The sequence below is a fragment of the Dipodomys ordii genome, unplaced genomic scaffold (assembly GCF_000151885.1).
Source record: "Dipodomys ordii isolate 6190 unplaced genomic scaffold, Dord_2.0 Scaffold13, whole genome shotgun sequence".
Lineage (NCBI taxonomy): Eukaryota > Metazoa > Chordata > Mammalia > Rodentia > Heteromyidae > Dipodomys > Dipodomys ordii.
Window position 1 is genome coordinate 10,599,896 of NW_012267229.1, and position 17,649 is coordinate 10,617,544.

The 17,649-nt window shown below is 41.4% G+C and overlaps 1 protein-coding gene across 1 annotated transcript in view; it reads left to right on the plus strand.

The window, feature by feature from the left end:
- LOC105981452 (chromosome unknown open reading frame, human C20orf194) overlaps window positions 1-17,649 on the plus strand; it is a 120,595-nt gene that overhangs the window by 44,979 nt on the left and 57,967 nt on the right. Inside the window, exons 11-20 of the mRNA XM_013010641.1 lie at window positions 1,607-1,688; window positions 2,845-2,899; window positions 6,309-6,393; window positions 7,425-7,501; window positions 8,146-8,190; window positions 9,181-9,226; window positions 12,933-13,044; window positions 14,538-14,608; window positions 15,995-16,045; window positions 16,618-16,705. Coding sequence (XP_012866095.1) covers window positions 1,607-1,688; window positions 2,845-2,899; window positions 6,309-6,393; window positions 7,425-7,501; window positions 8,146-8,190; window positions 9,181-9,226; window positions 12,933-13,044; window positions 14,538-14,608; window positions 15,995-16,045; window positions 16,618-16,705 — 712 coding nt within the window. The remainder of the gene's footprint in view (window positions 1-1,606; window positions 1,689-2,844; window positions 2,900-6,308; window positions 6,394-7,424; window positions 7,502-8,145; window positions 8,191-9,180; window positions 9,227-12,932; window positions 13,045-14,537; window positions 14,609-15,994; window positions 16,046-16,617; window positions 16,706-17,649) is intronic.

Consider the following 17,649-nt stretch of genomic DNA (forward strand, 5'->3'; position numbering starts at 1 on the left):
TTTTTTCTTTTTGCTTATGTGGTGCTGAGGAATCGAACCCAGGGCCTCATGCATGCAAGGCAAGCGCTCTACCACTGAGTTACCTTCCCAGCCCCCAGGTGAATATATTTTCTTTTCTGCAAGGCCTTTGTACAAGATGAAATCCAAATAAGGATAAAGTCCTGGGTTTCACGAGTTTGTAGCTTTCCTATACCTTTGCCTGTCATATGTAATCTAGATCTTATAAAAGCTCTGGACAGAATATTATTGACAGTCAAAACCCAAGCAGTAGCTGTGCGCTGGTGGCTCCCACCTGTAAGCCTAGCTACTCAGGAGGCTGAGATCTGAGGATTGCGGTTCTAAGCCATCCAGAGCAGGAAAGTCTGTGAGACTCTCATCTCCAATTAACCACCAGAAAACCAGAAGTGGTGCTGTGGCTCAAGTGGTAGAGCACTGGCCTTGAGCTGAAGAGCTGAGGGACAGTGCCCATGCCTAGAGTTCAAGCCCCAAGACCAACAGAACAAAACAAAAAACCCTAAATAATACCTCTTTTTTTCTTTTTGAGTTGTAAAGTCATTAGCATCCTGAGCTAAGTACCCAATAGCAACCTCACAATATGCCAAAGTTAAAAATAAAAAGCTGGGCATCAGTTACTCACAACTAAAATCATAGTTATTCAGGATGGTGAGATCTGAAAATCATGGTTCCAAACCAAGTCAGAGCGGGTAGAAAGGGGAAGAGATGGTATGGAGAAACAAAGAAACAGGCAACAATGCTTGATAAGAAATGTACTCACTATCTTGCCCATGTAATTGTAACCCCTCTGTATGGTATTTTCACAATAATTAAAAAAAAAAAAACCAACTCAGTCAGACAAGAAAGTTCATGAAACCCTTTTTCTTTTTTTCTTTTTTCTTTTTTATGTTGGTTGTGGGGCTTGTGCGCTGTCCCTGTGCTCTTCAGCTCAAGGCGAGCACTCTACCGCTTGAGCCACAGTACCAGTTCCGGTTTTCTAGTGGTTTATTGGAGATAAAGAGTCTCACGGACTTTCCTGACCTGGCTGGCTTTGAACTGCGATCCTTAGATCTCAGTCTCCTGAGTAGCTAGGATTACAGACGTGAACCATCTGCGCCTGGCTAAATTCATGAAACTCTTATCTCTAGTTAATCTATGGAATAGCACTAGCCTTAAGCAAAATAACTCTGAGCACACAGGCCCTAAGTTCAAGCCCCAGGACTGGCATGCACACAAAACAGATCTTTTGAAATGATAAAATTAAAGATGATCTTTTCTTCCTGTCTTTAAAATATAACAAATGGGCTGGAAAGGTAGCTTAGTGATATAATGCTTGCCCAACACGCATGAAGCCCTGGGTTCGATTACTCATTACTACATAAACAGAAAAAGCTAAGTGGCTCTGTGGCTCAAGTGGTAGAGAATAGCCTTAAGCAAAAGAAGTTCACAGACAGTGCCTAAGCCCTGAGTTCAAGCCTCAGGACTGGCAAAAAATAAATTAATTTGGGTAAAATGAAATATACTTTAATTAACTTATGGTTTTTTTCTCCAGCAGTACATGTCAGCCTGCTCTTATTTTAAACTTTATTTTTAATGTTTCTCTAATATCCAGGTAGCACAGTGTGTCTCACCAAAGGGACCTCTGGCATGTTCAAGAACATACTTTTTTGGAGCTACTCACATTCCTTACTTGGGTAAATCACCATCTTATCAACTTACCTAATGAATGGTTTCTCCCATGAATGAAAAGATAAGATTTAACTAATTTGCTCAGAAGCTATTGGTACTGATTTGTGGGCCTTAGCTGACCCTCCTTGTTTGCAGCCCAACACATTATTCACAGAATGTATTTCAGGAGAAAAACCATTGATCAGCCTGTAGTGCCAAGGTGTACCCATGCATAGACCCCATGCTCAGTGTCAGAGGAAAGGCCACTATGAAAAAGACCTATTTTCAGATAGTAGAAGGTGTGAGTTACTACAAGGTTTCCATTCAGTTGTTCTTATGATGAAAGTGAAAATAGGCCATACTAAAGGGCACCTAGGAGCTAGGAACTTCTATAGCCCCACCCAGAAAGGCCAGCCTAACTGGAACCATCCAGAAACTACAGTCCTCCAGAGATATAGAGAAAAATCTAGAAGATGCATGTGGATTCCAGCATTGATACCCAGAGAGGAATACATCAGAAGCCAGAGTTTCTCTTGAGTGTTACTAAATAAGCCAGAAAACTCTGGAAAGAAGCATGACTGGGTCATTTTAAAGTAACTAAGATTAATTATTTAAACAAGTGAGTATAGCTGTAAGATAGGAAAATTATAACATTTATGTTATATCATGTAGCAAGAGTTTAATCAAAAGGAGTCAGAAAAGGCCAGGTACTGGTGGCTCATGCCTGTAATCCTAGTTACTCAGTCGGCTGAGATCTGAGGATTGCGGTTCTAAGCCAACCCTGGCAGGAAAGTCCATGAGACTCTTATATGCAGTTAACCACCAGAAAACCAGAAGTGGTGCTGTGGCTCAAGTAGTAGAGAGCTTGCCTTGAGCTGAGGAGCTCAGGGGCAGCACCCAGGCCCACAACCAAAAAAAAAAAAAAAAGCACAAAAAATACAACTAAAAATTATCAGAGCTTAAAATTCTACACATCTTCTCTGGTATTCAATGGTGATGCTGAATGGGTTGTAAAATTAAGAATGTCAGGGATGAAGGTCCAGGAGGCTATTGGGAGAAACCACTATTGCTTGTACTTGAATTGTATTTAATTTCTAAAAATATCATTCTTGAAAATGCTTCCAATTAAATCAAGCACTTCCTGTACTCTGTCACATTCTTAATGCATGTGTTCTTTCACAGGTGATGATGACAAGCTACCCAAGAATGACAAGCTTCTCAGGAAAACTGAACAAATGTAAATCTTTAAATCTTTATATCTTTTTTTTTTCTTTTTCAAAGTTGAGCTTCTTACTGTGTCTGGTCTGTCTACTTCCTAATGAGCTTGACAGTTAGGACATCTGGCTGTGAGGTGGACATGGTCATGTAGTTTCCCAGGAGATCACATTGAGGTTGGAGGGCCTTGCCAACTTCTCTATCTGCTCCTCTATCCAGAACTCAAGAGTTTTTATCTGCACCCTCATGCATTTATATGACATAATTTCCTCTTTTTGTGTGTGTGTGTGTGTGTGTGTGTGTGTGTGTGATGCATTATTTTTATTGGAGGATTTTCCAAAAACAAAACATTTTGAAATCCATTGGCAGAATTTGTGGGAAATCTCATGCAAATTGAGTATTTTCTCTGAATTCCTGTTTATGGAACATAGCTATGATCTGAATCTTGGCTTTGTAGCCTTAGAAAGTTCATACCTAGCCAGGCGCCGGTAGCTCATACCTATAATCCTAGCTAATCCTAGCTACTCAGGAGGCTGAGATCTGAGGATCACAGTTCAAAGCCGGCCCAGGCAGGAAAGTCCATGAGACTCTTTTCTACAATTAACCACCAGAAAACTGGAAGTGGTGCTGTGGCTCAAGTGATAAGAGTCCTTACCTCAAGCTGAAAAGCTCAGGGACAATGCCCAAGCCCAGAGTTCAAACCCCATGACTGACAAAAAAAAAAGAGAGAGAAAAAGAAAGTTCATACCTAGGGTCTGGGAATATGGCTTAGTCGTAGAGAGCTTGCCTAGCATACATGAAGCCATGGGTTCTATTCCTCAGAAAAAGTCAGAAGTAGCACTGTGGCTCAAGTGGTAAGAGTGTTAGCCTTGAGCAAGAAGAAGGTGAGGGACAGATCCCAGGCCCTGAGTTCAAGCCCCAGGACTGGCAAAAAAAAAGAACATACCTAATTCTGACTCCCTCTTACCCCCACATTGCATATATTAGGAAACCATATACAGGATATAACTTAGTAATGCTGAATTACAAATTTCCAAAAGCATTTACATGAATATGATTGAAAACAGAACAATGAAACCAGTTGAAATTGTTGTAAGAGGGGGCGGGGGAGGCTGGGAAGGGATGTGAAGGGTAAACAAAGGAGGAGGCTGCAATGCTTGATAAGAAATGTATTTATTGTCTTGCCTATATAATTGTAACCCCTCTGTACAGTATGTTCACAATAAAAATTAAAAATAAAAAAATAAATTGTTGTAAGAATGGTAGGTGCAAGATAAAGGAGAGTGGTAAGAGGAGAGGAGATTCATTTGGGATGCATTGTATATGTATGTGGAAATGTTAGAATGAAACTGCCCTTATACAATTAATATAATGAATTGAGAAAAGGCATCTTCCTTCAGAAATACAAATACAGTAAGAGCTCTGTTATCACCTGATTATACACCAGAGTAAACGGGTGGGGTCTAGACATGAGCTTCCCAAAGGCCATCAAGGACAGGCCATAAAGAGGCTGGAGGAATGGTTTAATTAGACCACCAGCCTGGCAAGTCCAAGACTCTGATTCAAATCCTGTTACTGAAATTAAGGAGGGATGGAAGAAGGGAGAGAAGATGATTTGAAGGTTTCTTCAAAACACAGGTTCCTGGGGCTGGGAAGGTGGCTCAATGATAGAGCGCTTGCCTTGCATGCCTGAGGCCCGGGGTTCAATTCCTCAGCACCACATAAGCAAAAAGAAAAAAGCCAGAAGTGGTCCTGTGGCTCAAGTGGTAGAGCGCTAGCCTTGAGCTGAAGAGCTTAGGGACAGCACCCAGGCCCAGAGCTCAGGCCCCACAACCGGATCCAAAAAAAGAACAAAAACAAAAAACACAGGTTCCTAGAGCTGAGGGTGATCTAGCTGTGGCACCCATCATCCTATTGATTGCCAGGGGTGATCTGCTTGACTATATAAGTGTCCCTTTTTTTCCCTAACTGCCCTGTATCAATTCTTTCCATCCCTTCTTGCAGCTGTTCTCTGTTGAATGGATGGATGATCTTCTCTAGTAGAGGAGGGCCACTTTTCAGTCTAGGATATGCAAGTAGTTGTGCTTCCTGCTAGTTGTGCTGATAGCAGGAGATTACCAAATCATAGACCTAGTAGAACTTGTAACCTGGGGAACCCTAGTGAAAATGACACCAGTATCACCCTGGTCTTTTGTGTGTGTGTGTGTGTGTGTATGTACTGGCACACTGGGACTTGAACTCATGTCTTGCATTCTAAACTTTTTTTTTTTTTTTTGTTCCTGGTTGGTACTCTACCAATTGAGCCATGCCTCCAGTTCTGGCTTTTTACTGGTTAATTGAAGATAATGTCTTTTGGATTTATCTTCCATGGCTGACTTCAAAAACCTGCATCCTCAGATGTTAGCCTCCTGAGTAGCTAGAATTGTAGTTGACCCATTTGCGGGGTAGAGAGGTAGGCATTAGCTTGTGTATTGAGCTCTTGTCTAATAATTTATATAGACACTAAAGCAAAGGGAAGGCTGACCAGTGTAGATTGAGTGATGTTTGAATCAAACTAGAGAGGAGATATCTTTACATTTTGGGGGATTAGCGTTCATACTTAACCCCAATATCATGGTGTGAAGTCTTCTGGTCTCACCTGGAAGTGGACTGAAAACTCATTGGCAGTTTCCTCACCAGGCCCCTTCCTATCAAGCATACTTTGTGCCCCTGGCCTGGTGAACAGAATTCAGGATATAATGATCCATGAAGCTGCTAATCTGAAATTAATTGAATTTAGCTTTTCAGTCTCTCTTAAATAAGGTCTCCAGCCCTGAAATCACAGTAACAGCCAGCTTTTAGCAGGTCTGGTTGGGAGAGGACATATAGTATGATGGTGCTCGGAAAAACTGCAGGTCAGTATCGTATACTGAAGGAATTTTTGGTCTGTAGGTAGTGGTTCCAGGCCTGCTCTTTAGCTCTTTTGCTCAAGGCTAGTGTCTACCACTTGAGCCACAACTCTACTTCCAGCTTTTTGTGGTTAATTGTAGATAAGAGTCTCATATACTTTTCCTGCCAGGGCTGATTTTGAACTGCAACCCTCAGATCTCAGCCTTCTAAGTAGCCAGGATTATAAGCATGAGCCACCAGTTCCAAGCAAGACTACCAGTTTTATTCTCTTTGTTTACAGAATTGGTCCTTTGAGCCAAACTCAGAGGAGCTGACTTTTTTTAAGGTAATTTAACAAGAGCAAAATATAAATCAAATAGGCATAAGACTTTAAAAAGCGTTAAAGTTTAGAGTTGCTTTTTTCAATAAGTTCCCTTTTTCGATGAATCCTTTTTTCATTTTTTTCAGTCTTTTAAATTGGGAGATTATCATTTATATGCATGCAGCTTTTGATGAAACCTTGTGTTACTGTAGTTAATCATTATTTTTTGCTTTTAAAGTAGGCTCTTGTCCCAGATATATGCTGCTGTTATTGAGGCTGTTTTGGCTGGCATTGCATGTTACACTAAAACTTCCAGCCTAACAAAGGTAATTTAAATTTCCTTTTCTGTAATCATTATTTTCATTGTTTTTTCTTAAGACACCTTGAAGTGTTTAAAGAATGTCTGTGTGGCACCAGCAAATTGCTTATAGAGCACTAAATTTCTGCTGCCTTTGGCCAGCTGCTGTGTTTTGACAAGTGACAGCTAGTCAGCATGTCTTTGTAAATTCCTGTTCTGTTAAAGAAAAGTCATTATCTTGTTAATATTTAAACAAACTGCTTTTAGAAGTTAAAGAACCGTGAATCTTAACAAAGTTAGGTAAGTTTGTTTTGAGTTTGGTTTTCTATAATCCAGTGTTTTTTAAAAAATCAAGTACAAACTTGAAAATCTGACTTGCCTTTCCTAGACAATCGCACGCATTTTCACTTTCTGACCATTTTCTTCCTTGCTGTTTTGCGGTTAACCTGCCCTGCTGAGTTGGATTCCTAAATCTGACCCAGTAAGGAGATGAGAAGAGTCGGCTTGATGCCTCCCAATGCCAATAGGACCTTTCCTGAAAGAAGCCAGTTGACATTGGAAAGGTTGTGTATGATGTAGATATCAGAGAGACTGTAGCTGTAGACACCAGCTCCTTGTCATTTCCCCTCCTTACTGAATTGAATCTTAGACTTGTACAAAGCCATGGGACTTCAACATCACTTCTCACACTGTTTTCTAACTTATCTTCTGTAACTCTAGCAGTTTGAATCTTCTTAGCCTCTAGCAGAGACTGAGGGCAGTGTTCCCTTCCTCAAAGCTAATGGAAGGGGTAGGAAAAAGCATTTCCTAGACCTCACATGTCACTTGCACCATTCTAGCTCCTTACTTCTCTCTAGGAGTTTTTCCCATGAACCCAGCCTGAAGAAAGCACCTGTTTTCCTTAACCTGATGCTTTCACTTTAATTTCCTGATGTGTACAAAGTAGTCATGTAGAAGAGAAGGGCATTGGCCATCTGTTAGAAGTGCTTTTCCTATCAGTAGTATGTGTACTTTTTGCTGCTTGAAAACTGACTCTCATTTTTTATTATTTTTTTACAGGCCAAGGAGGAAGCAGAGCAGATTCTGGGATCTGGGTTAGATTCCTTTGAGTTGATTCAGTTTAAGGCAGCCCTCCGGTAAGCAATGACTAAGTCTTTTATAAGGAACTTTTTTATATTTAAAAAAAAATCTTCTTCACTTTTGTAACTTATATTTCATCTTCCATTTGAGAAATGTTCCAGTAAAATAATGAGATGTGTGAAGGAGATTGTTCCTGATTAAACCTTTGAGAAGCTAAGATGTTAAGGGTAGAGGAACTATATGAGGAAGTTAGAGGCTAGCATGTGAGGCAGCCCTGAGAACTTGTACGGAAGCAGACCTGGCTCCTCTGTACCTGATGGCATGGGACCCCAGAAAAAGTGCTTAAATTAACTAAATCACTCTCACTGGGTGGCTTGAAAGTATAGGGCAGGGGGACTGTGGATGTGGCTTAGTGGTAGAGTGCTTACCTACCATGCATGAAACCCTGGGTTCAATTTCTCAGTATCATATAAACAGAAAAAACTCAAAGTGGCACCATGGCTCAAGTGGTAGAGTACTAGCCTTGAGCAAAAGAAGCTCAGGGACAGTGTCCAGGCCTTGAGTTCAAGCCCCAGGACTGGCCAAAAAAAAAAAAAAGTGTAGGGCAGATAGAGTATAGAAGTAAATGTCTGAGAGGATTCTAACCCAGTAGTCAGCAAGAGAAGTCTGATTTCTGTTTTGTTTCCTTTTTGGTTTGTAGCTCCAAGACAGCTTTTCATATACATGCTGTGAATAACCAGGGAAGGTAAGTGTATGGTGTGGTGCCTCCTCACATGAGGCAAGTTGAGCATAAAGGGAGGAGAGGCTTAGTGATGCATACCTATAATCCCAGCACTAAGGCTGAGGTCAGAGATCATGAATTCAAGCCTGGCCTGGGATACAGAGCAAGACATCGCTCAGAAAAATAAAAAATAGGGGCTAGGAATGTGGCTTAGTAGTAGAGTATTTGCTTAGCATGGATTAAGCCCTAGGTTCAATTCCTTAGTACCATATACACCAAAAAAGCTGGAAGTGGTGCTGTGGCTCAAGTGGTAGAGTGCTAGCCTTAAACAGATGAAGCTCATGGACAGTGCCCCAGGCCTTGAGTTCAAGCCCCAGGACTGGAAAAAAAAAACAGAAAAGAGAGAGAGAGCAGCTCAGGGACAGCATCTTGTCCCTGAATTCAAGCCCCAGGACCCGCACCAAAAAAAGAAAGAAAATAAAAATAACAAGTGAAGGAGAGAGGACCCCCACAAAGATCACTTCAGGCTTGGGCTTAGGCTGGCTGTACTCAGGTAAGCCCTCATACCTTGAGGACTTCCACAGAAAGCTTAGGGGCAGAGGTCAGGACATATTCACTTCAGTGACTATATAACTTCAGTGACTAATTCTGCACATGCAGTCCAAGGTTAAAAATCTCTGAGAAAAGAGTTGTTGCCATTAAAAAAAAGACGGGTGCCCATGGCTCATGCCTGTAATCCTAGCTACTCAGGAGGCTAAGAGCTGAAGATCGTGGTTCAAAGCCAGCCCAGACAGGAAAGTCTGTGAGACTCTTTACCTCCAGTTAATCACCAGAAAACCAGAAGTGGTGCTGTAGCTCAAGCATTTGCCTCAAGCATTAAGCTGAAGAGCTCAGGAACAGCACCCAGGCCCATAGTTCAAGCCCCAGGACTGACAAAAAAAAAAAAAAAGATTGTGAATTTCAGTCCAGTTAGAAATCCTTTAATGTCTTTCTCTCATTTCTTTACTCTTCTAGAATTGTGCCTCTGGACAATGAAGATAGCTTATTCTTTGTGAAAACGGTAAGCAGAGCTTTTGTGAGTCAGCTGGTTAAGAATGGCTTGTAGAAGGATATCTATAAGCAGTAAAGTGGAAGTAGGTGGGAGGTCTCCAAGGAGCTGAGATTGTGCTGTCCTTGTGTGAAAATATGAGCTAGGAAAAGCCTGCCTTGACCAACAGACCAAGCTTTCAACAATTGTTTCTTTACATTCCAAGTCCATAGATAGTTGTTTTTTTTTTTGGGGGGGGGGTTTGGTCGGTCATGGGGCTTGAACTATGGACCTGGGCACTGTCCCTTTGCTCTTCAGCTCAAGGCAAGCACTCTTCCGCTTGAGCTATAGTGCCACTTCCAGTTTTCTAATGGTTCATTGGAGATAAGAGTCTCATGGACTTTCCTGCCCAGGCTGGCTTTGAACCAAGATTCTCAGATCTCAGCCTCCTGAGTAGCTAGGATTACAGGCATGAGCCACCGACGCCCTGTTCCTGGGCTGGCTTTGAACTGTAGTCAGGCATGAGCCACCAATACCCCGCTGAGATAATGGTCCTTGAAGTATATCCTTGAGATATTGGTCCCTGGAAATAGCATGGCCCTAGGGGAGCCAGTTTGTGGGCCAGTTGCAGCTGCACCCAGTGCACACTGATATGAAGACAGTTGATAAACAATTTATGAAAAGATACTGAATATCAAATGTTCTGTTTGTTGTGTGTATACACACAAATTTGACCTTGAGTGTGTCCTATGTCCACTGCCTAAGCCCTAATTTCAGCAGGCTTTGGTCATGAGAAACTCGATGGGCAGCTATGGATGACTTGCATTCCCATCACCAGAGGAAAGCATCACAAGTTCCTGTCAATAATGTTATCTCATCCATGGAGAATAATACAAATGTCATTTTTTAAGGTTATAAGTAATGAATGCTTTATAATACACCCACTTGTTAACATTTTGTGTTGATATTGTTTTAGAGCTAATTAGACTTTTTGGTGACATAATTAAGATCTATTCTTCAATAGTTAGGTGATAATAATACTTGCTAAAGTCTAAACCCCCAACTTCTGTTTAGTATTTTGGAAAGTATTTTGGTCAATAATAGGTGATTACAAATCCAGAACCTCCACTGAATGCTTAAAATTTCAGATAGTATCAAATCCTTTATCTACTATATTTTTCTTATCCATACATACTTATGGTAAAGTTTAATTTATAAATTAGGTACAGTAAAAGATTAGTAACAATTTGTTACAATACATTGCCAGTATCATTAATTTTGTGTTTGAGGGCCATTATTAAGGTAAAATAAGGAAAACTGTCACCCAGTTATAGTTTAACTATTGGAAAACAAAATTATAAGTTATAAAAGTATATTATAAACTCTTTTTTTAAAAAAGAGAAAAAGAATCCGGGTGCCAGTGGCTCACACCTATAATCCTAGCTACTCAGGAGGTTGAGATCTGAGGATCATGGTTCAAAGCCAGCCCGGGCAGAAAAATCCGTCTCTCCAATTAACCACCAGAAGATCAGAAGTGGTGCTGTGGCTCAAGTGGTAGAGTGCTAGCCTTGAGCTGAAGAGCTGAGGGACACCAGCCAGGCCCAGAGTTCAAGCCCCAAGACCGACAAAAAAAGAGAGAGAGAAAAGGAGTTATATGGTGGTACAAGTTTATAATCCAAGCTACTCAGAAGGTGGAAGCAGGAGGATTATGAGTTTGAGACAAACCCAGGCAAAGTTACCTTTGAGACCTAATCTCAAAACAAAAACAAAAGTGCTAGGGGCAAAATCAAGTGGCAGAGTAGGAACCTAGCAAGCATGAGGGCATTATCAGTACAAGGGGGGAATTTAAAAAGGTCCTTACTTGAGCTGGGAAGGTGACTCAGTGGTACAGAGCTTGCCTTGCGTGCATGAGGCCTGGGTTCGACCTCAGCACCACATAAGCAGAAAAAAAAGCCGGAAGTGGCACTGGGGCTCAACTGATAGAGCACTAGCTTTGAGCTGAAGAGCTGAGGGATAGTGCCCAGGCCCAGAGTTTAGGCAGCACAACCAGACCCCCCCCAAAAAAAAAGGCTCTTACTTGAATGAATACTATGATACTAGTCCAGTTGGTAACCAAGATGGTTATTAAGTGACTCACAGTGTAGATGTGTTGGACAAAGGAATGGTTCATATCCCCACCAGGATGGAATACAGTAGATAATATATTCCAACACACTGCTTGGAATGCTGCACAGTTTAAAACTCATGCTTTGCTTATTTCTGGAATTAAATTTGTGTGTGCGCGCGCTTGCGTGCGTGTGCTTGCGTGCGTGTGTGTACTGATCCTGGGGCTTGAATGCAGAGCCTGGGCACCTTCCCCCAAAGCCCTGCTCAAGGTTAATGCACTTAAGCCACAGTTGTGAAGTTTTAATGAAGATAAGAGTCTCACAGACTTTCCTGCCCAGGCTGGCTTTGAACTTCTCAGCCTCTTGAGTAGGTAGGATTACAGTTGTGAGCCACTGGTGCCCAGCTGGAAATCAATATTTTAGAGCTAACTGCAGTCAGTGATACCATAGGTAAGGAGGATTAGAAGGAACATTAGCAGATATAGACATGTACACATAAATATCCACAAAGATGTGTCACCAAGTAAATAACTACCTTTCCAGTCTTGTTCAGAACCCCAGCCTAAACCTAACAAGGAGTTAAGAGTATGAAGTATATATATGTACAGAAGCCTACAGGAAATACCTCCAACTCTGATAAGCCAGTCATAGTTAAGAATGAAGGCTGTATTGTCTCTTAGAGGGAGAACAATTCGAGGGAATTTATAGGAACATAAAGATGCTGTCCTTCTAGCCTAAATACGTCTCTGATGCACTGGGCACTAGTGGCTCATGCCTGTAATCCTTACTACTCAAGAGGATCATGACTTAAAACCTGCCTGGGGGAGCTGGGAAGGTGGCTCAGTGGTAGAGCACTTGCCTTGCAATGCATGAGGCCCTCAGCACCACATAAGCAGAAAAAGCCAGAAGTGGTGCTGTGGCTCAAGTGGTAGAGTGCTAGCCTTGAGCTGAAGAGCTGAGGGACAGCGCCCAGGCCCAGAGTTCAGGCCCCATGACCAGACTCCTCCCCCCTCAAAAAAAAAACAAAAAAAACCCTGCCTGGGCATGAAAGTCCATGAAACTCTTACCTCCAGTTAACCACCAAAAAGCCAGAAATAGGGCTGTGGCTCTAGTGGTAGAATACTAGCCTTAAACAAAAAAAAAAAGCCCAGGGGGAGTGTCCAGCCCCTGAGTTCAAGCTCCAGTGTGGCACAAATATGTCTCTGATGAAGGAGCAATTGCAGGGAAGCCTGGGTGATTTTGAAATATCTCTCAGTTCAGAGGTTTTTCAGTATAGCTCGGTTTTCCCTACAAACTACATAGTAAGCAGCTTTGTGCTGCTTTAAGGTAGTATTTTGTTATGTTTGTTTTTTTTTTCTTTTTTTGTTGTCAGTCCTGGAGCTTGAACTCAGGGCCTCTGCACTGTTCCTGAGCTTCTTTTGCTCAAGGCTTTTGTTCTACCACTTGAGCCGCAGCACCACTTCCAGCCGTTTCTGTTTTTGTGATACTGAGGAACCAAATCCAGAGCTTCATGCATGCTAGGCAAGCACTCTACCACTAAGCCACATTCCCAGCCCTGTTATGTTTCTTAAGCATCTTTCCCAAGAGGTACTTGACTGATAACTGATCTTACTCTGTTTTTTCATTTACTATAGGCTTGTATGACTGTCTATGACATTCCTGATTTGCTGAGAGGAAGAGGGTGCTTAGGATCTGTGGTCTTCTCAGAATCATTTTTGACATCTCAGATCTTGGTTAAAGAAAAGGGTAAGTTGGGCTGGGAAGGTAGGTCAATGGTAGAGTGCTTGCCTTGCATGCATGAGGCCCTGGGTTTGATTCCTCAGCACCACATAAGCAGAAAAAGCCAGAAGTGGAGCTGTGGCTCAAAGTGGTAGAGCACTAGCCTTGAGCTGAGGAGTTGAGGGACAGCATCCAGGCCCACAGTTCAGGCCCCACAACTGACCCCCCCAAAAAAAAAGAAAGAAAAGAAGAGGGTAAGTCTTTGGAGAGCAAACCTTGAAACTTTGGCAGGGGGGAACAAAATAAACCATAAACTAAGGCAAAAGACCAGCATAAATTGGTGGAAATATTAGAATACCTATGATAAAATAGTAGCATAATAATTAATGAAAAACTCTTACAACTTAATAAGAAAAAAAATGTATCCTACTCAATGGTAATATGGGCAAAAATATAAACATGCCAATTGCAGAAATGGAAAATAAAAATATAGGGAGGAAAGGGATAGTAGGGGAAAAACAAAGGAGGAAACAATGCTTGATAGAAAATATACTCACTTTACTAGCTGTAACCCCTCTGTACACTATTTTTACAATAAAAAAAAAAAAACAAAAAAGCTGAGTGCTGGTGTCTCCTGTAATCCTAGCTACTCAGGAGACTGAGATCTGAAGACCACAGTTCAAAGCCAGCTAGGGCAGGAAAGTCCATGAGACTCTTATCTCCAATAAAAAACTCTAGAAAACCGGAAGTGGCACTGTGGCTCAAGCAGTAGAGTGCTGGCCTTGAGCTGAAGAGCACAGGGACAGCACCCAAGCCCAGAGTTCAAGCCCCACAACTGACCAAAAAAAAAAAAAACACCATAAAAAATATAAGGAGGGACAGATGTATATGAAAATAGTTAGCTTTAGTGGTAATTAAGATGAAACATTTTGTAACAACAGTTAGATACAATTTGTTACCCATTATGTTGGCCAAAAACTTTAAAGAATGATATCCAGTGCTGGGAAGATGATCCTGATAATTTCAAGTTGGTTTGAATAGGTGTATTTTGTAGTACCTGTAATTACCTAGATAAAAATGAAAAGTAAGCTAAATTGGGCATGATGGCACATGCTATAATCCTCCACTCCAGAGTCAGATGGATCCCAAATTTGATGCCTGTCTTGAGTGAGACCCTATCTCAAAAAAAGGGAAGAAGGCTGGATGAGGGCTAGAGGCCCTGGGTTTAATTCCCAGCACTACAAAAAAGAAAAAGAAAAGGAAAAGAAAAAGTAAGACTAATTTCTGCAACTCTTAAGTGTAGGTTTCTATTTGTTCAGAAAAATACCCAAGTTAATTACATGGGGAAACTATTCTTCCATCTTCCCATTAGTCTCTCTGTCCCCAGATAAGTTCCCATTTTCTAAGGGCATTAGACTGTGCTAGTAAGAGAAGTCCTTGATCTTGAGAAGCAAGGGATCTAAATGTCTGTGGGATAGAAATGGTTGGGAATAACTGACATGTCTGTGGTCTTCCTACAGATGGCACTGTTACCACAGAGACCAGCTACATAGTCTTGACAGCCGCCATACCCCGATTCTGCTCCTGGCTGGTCAGTATCATCTGTAAAAGTAGGCCCATATGTAAATATGGGGAGGACTTTGGGCAAAAGCTGCTTTGTGGGCTCCCTAGTAGGCTGCTACATCCAAAGCTAGCTAGCTACTCTTCAAGAGTGAAAGTTTTAGCTCAACCCTTTCTCTTTATGTCAGTGAATCTCAATTCTTTAATTTTCTCACAATCTTAGAAAATTCCTCAGCCTACCACCCCTCCCCCCAAAAAAGCTTTATTATCTGTTAAGTGATGCAAGGAAGTAGTTAACCCTTCATATAATAGATGAAGATACTGTGCCTTAGAAACTAATAATATCTAGGGAATACATTCTAAGTCCAAGGTCACACAGCTCTTGAGAAGTGGCTCCTGTGGCTCGCTTTTCCAGGCAGAATGATTGCTGCTGAGATGTCTCTCTCCTTGTAGAAGTGTCCCATTTCCTCAGTAGGAAGTGGATATAGAAACCATGATAGCAAGAGTATGATATTTAAAAGTCTAAGTACCTATTTTAGAATCTGTTTATACTGTTTTCCACTAGCCACACTGGAACTGTAGAAACAAAAAGTTATCCTTATCCTCTGACATGAATGTATTTAAATAAGAACACACTTTAAAAAATAGTTTAAGGTCTGGGAAGTGGCTTTGCAGTAGAGTGTTTGCCTAGCATGCATGAAGCCCTGCATTCGATTTCTCAGTACCTCATAAACAGAAAATGCTGGAAGTGATGCTGTGGCTCAAGTGGTACAATGCTAGCTTTGAACAAAAGAAGCTCAAGGACAGTGCCCAAGCCCTGGGCCCTGGAAAAAAAAAAAGTTTAGACCAGGTATCAGTGACTCATGCCTGAAATCCTAGCTACTTAGGAGTCTGAGATCTGAGGATTAAGGTTCAAAGCCATCCTGGGCAGAAAAGTCAGTCTATGAGATGTTTATCTTAATAAAACTACCAAAAAAGAAAAAGAAGTAGAACTGTGGCTCAAGTAGCAGAGCACTAGCCTTGAGCAAAAAAAAGCCCAGGGACAGTGTCCAGACCAAGTTCAAGCCCCAGGATTGCACACACACATACAAAAAGTTTAGTGTGTGCTTATTTCTTCATCTTTAAACAGAATTGTTGTTTTCCTTCTGAAATGGCATGTAAGTGGAGATTAACAAACATTTTCTCCATGGCCCATTAGCTGGATTAAGGTGCCAAGGGAGAGTCTACTATGTTCCAGGGCTCTGTGCCTTACTAACCAGTAGCCACCTCTATTAGCCTATCAGAGCTTGAGAATATTGGACATGGTGGAGGGAGTTTTAAATCATTCTCTTGGGAGATATATGAACACAGTGAGGAGAAGTAGCAAGCTCTATCCTTGGAGTAGGAAACTGAAAATCTGCATTTCTGTTGGACACAGGTAGAAGATGATGATGTAAAATTGTCTGAGAAAACCCAACAAGCAATGAGGGTAAGCAGCCTTCTCATCCCCGGTATTAACATCATTATCAGCATAAAACAAGTAATTCATAAAGGTAATATTTCACCTTAACTGCTAAGCTAAGGGATTTGTACTTCTTTATCTTGGATTCCAATTTGCACTTCCCCCTTCCTAGCAGGCTTTTGGAAATAACCAATTCTGAGGGATAGAATTAGATGGATTTCTTTTGCCATTTAGACCTTTCATTTTTTCAGATCTGAGACAGGGCTTGACCTAGACATGTAGAGCTAAATGTAAAGGCTTTAAGCCAAGGAAAAAACTGAATTTTTCACAGAAAAAATTAAATCCACTAGAACATGAATAAGTATCACAGGCTCTGATGACAGGACTGGAAGAGGACCTTGACATTTCCTTTTCTCAGCATGTATCAGGGATGTCAGTTACATGACAAAAAGCCAGGCAATGCTGAAGGCCATGGAATAAGTTGGGCATATTTGAGTCTGACTCAACCTTTTAGACAGGTAAAACTAGGCAGGACTTTTTATTCTGTGAGTATTTTATACTGTAAATCATCTCTTCTTTTGTTGTTAATGTTTTTAAAGGGTGATGAGTGTTTCCTGGGAAGTTTTCTAACAGAAGGAGAGGGAGTATATCTTTATTCTAGTAGTCTGCAGTCCTGCCCTGAGGAAGGTAAGTAGCTGTGACTTCTGTTCACTCTGTCTGGGTCCTTGGATTGCAGATACTGGCATGGGTGTTGTGATTAATAATACATCTGTTATTTGAAAAGACTTGTTATTAAAGAATTGTTTTCTTATAGCTTTTCTCCTTTGATCTACCCACTTTGTGGATGAGGAAACTTGGGTTGGTTTCACAAGCAAAAAAGCTAGTCCCAGAACTGTACCTGGATTTCTTGTTGCTGCCTGAAATTTATTCTCAGAATATGCTTAAACAGCAGCATTTTCAGAAATAGAGTCTCTAATCCTAAACAATTCTAGATTTTTCTATTGCTGTATAACAAATTACCACTAATTTAGTAGTTTAAAACACTTGTTACCTTGGGTTGGGAATTTGGTTTAGTGGTAGAGTGCTTGCCTAGCATGCATGAAGCCCTGGGTTTGATTCCTCAGTTCCACATAAACAGAAAAGGCCAGAAGTGATACTATGGCTCAAGTGGTAAAGCGCTAGCCTTGAGCAAAAGAAGCTCAGGGACAGTGCCCAGGCCCTGAATTCAAGCCCTAGGACTGGCATACAAAAAAAAAAAACACTTGTTACCTCATCATTCTGCAAGTCAGAAGTCCAGGTATGCTTGTCTGGATCTATGGTTTCATGAGGCAAAAGTCAAGGATCAGACAGACTAGGGCTAGAGGCTTTACTCCCAAGCTTTTCCAGGTTGTTGGTCTGCTGATTTCTTCTGCTTATAAGACTGAGACTCCCATTTGGTTGCAGGTTGCCAGGTAGGAACTGTACCCAGCTCCTCCTTTCAGAGGTCCTTCCCTGAAACCCTCTCTAACTCAACAATCAAAAACCTTCCATGTGTTGAATTTATCTCATACTAATCTACTTTCTGGCCCCTTGATTCACATCCTTTTTCAATATACAAAATACAGTCACTCATGCCCCAGGGTCTCATCTCA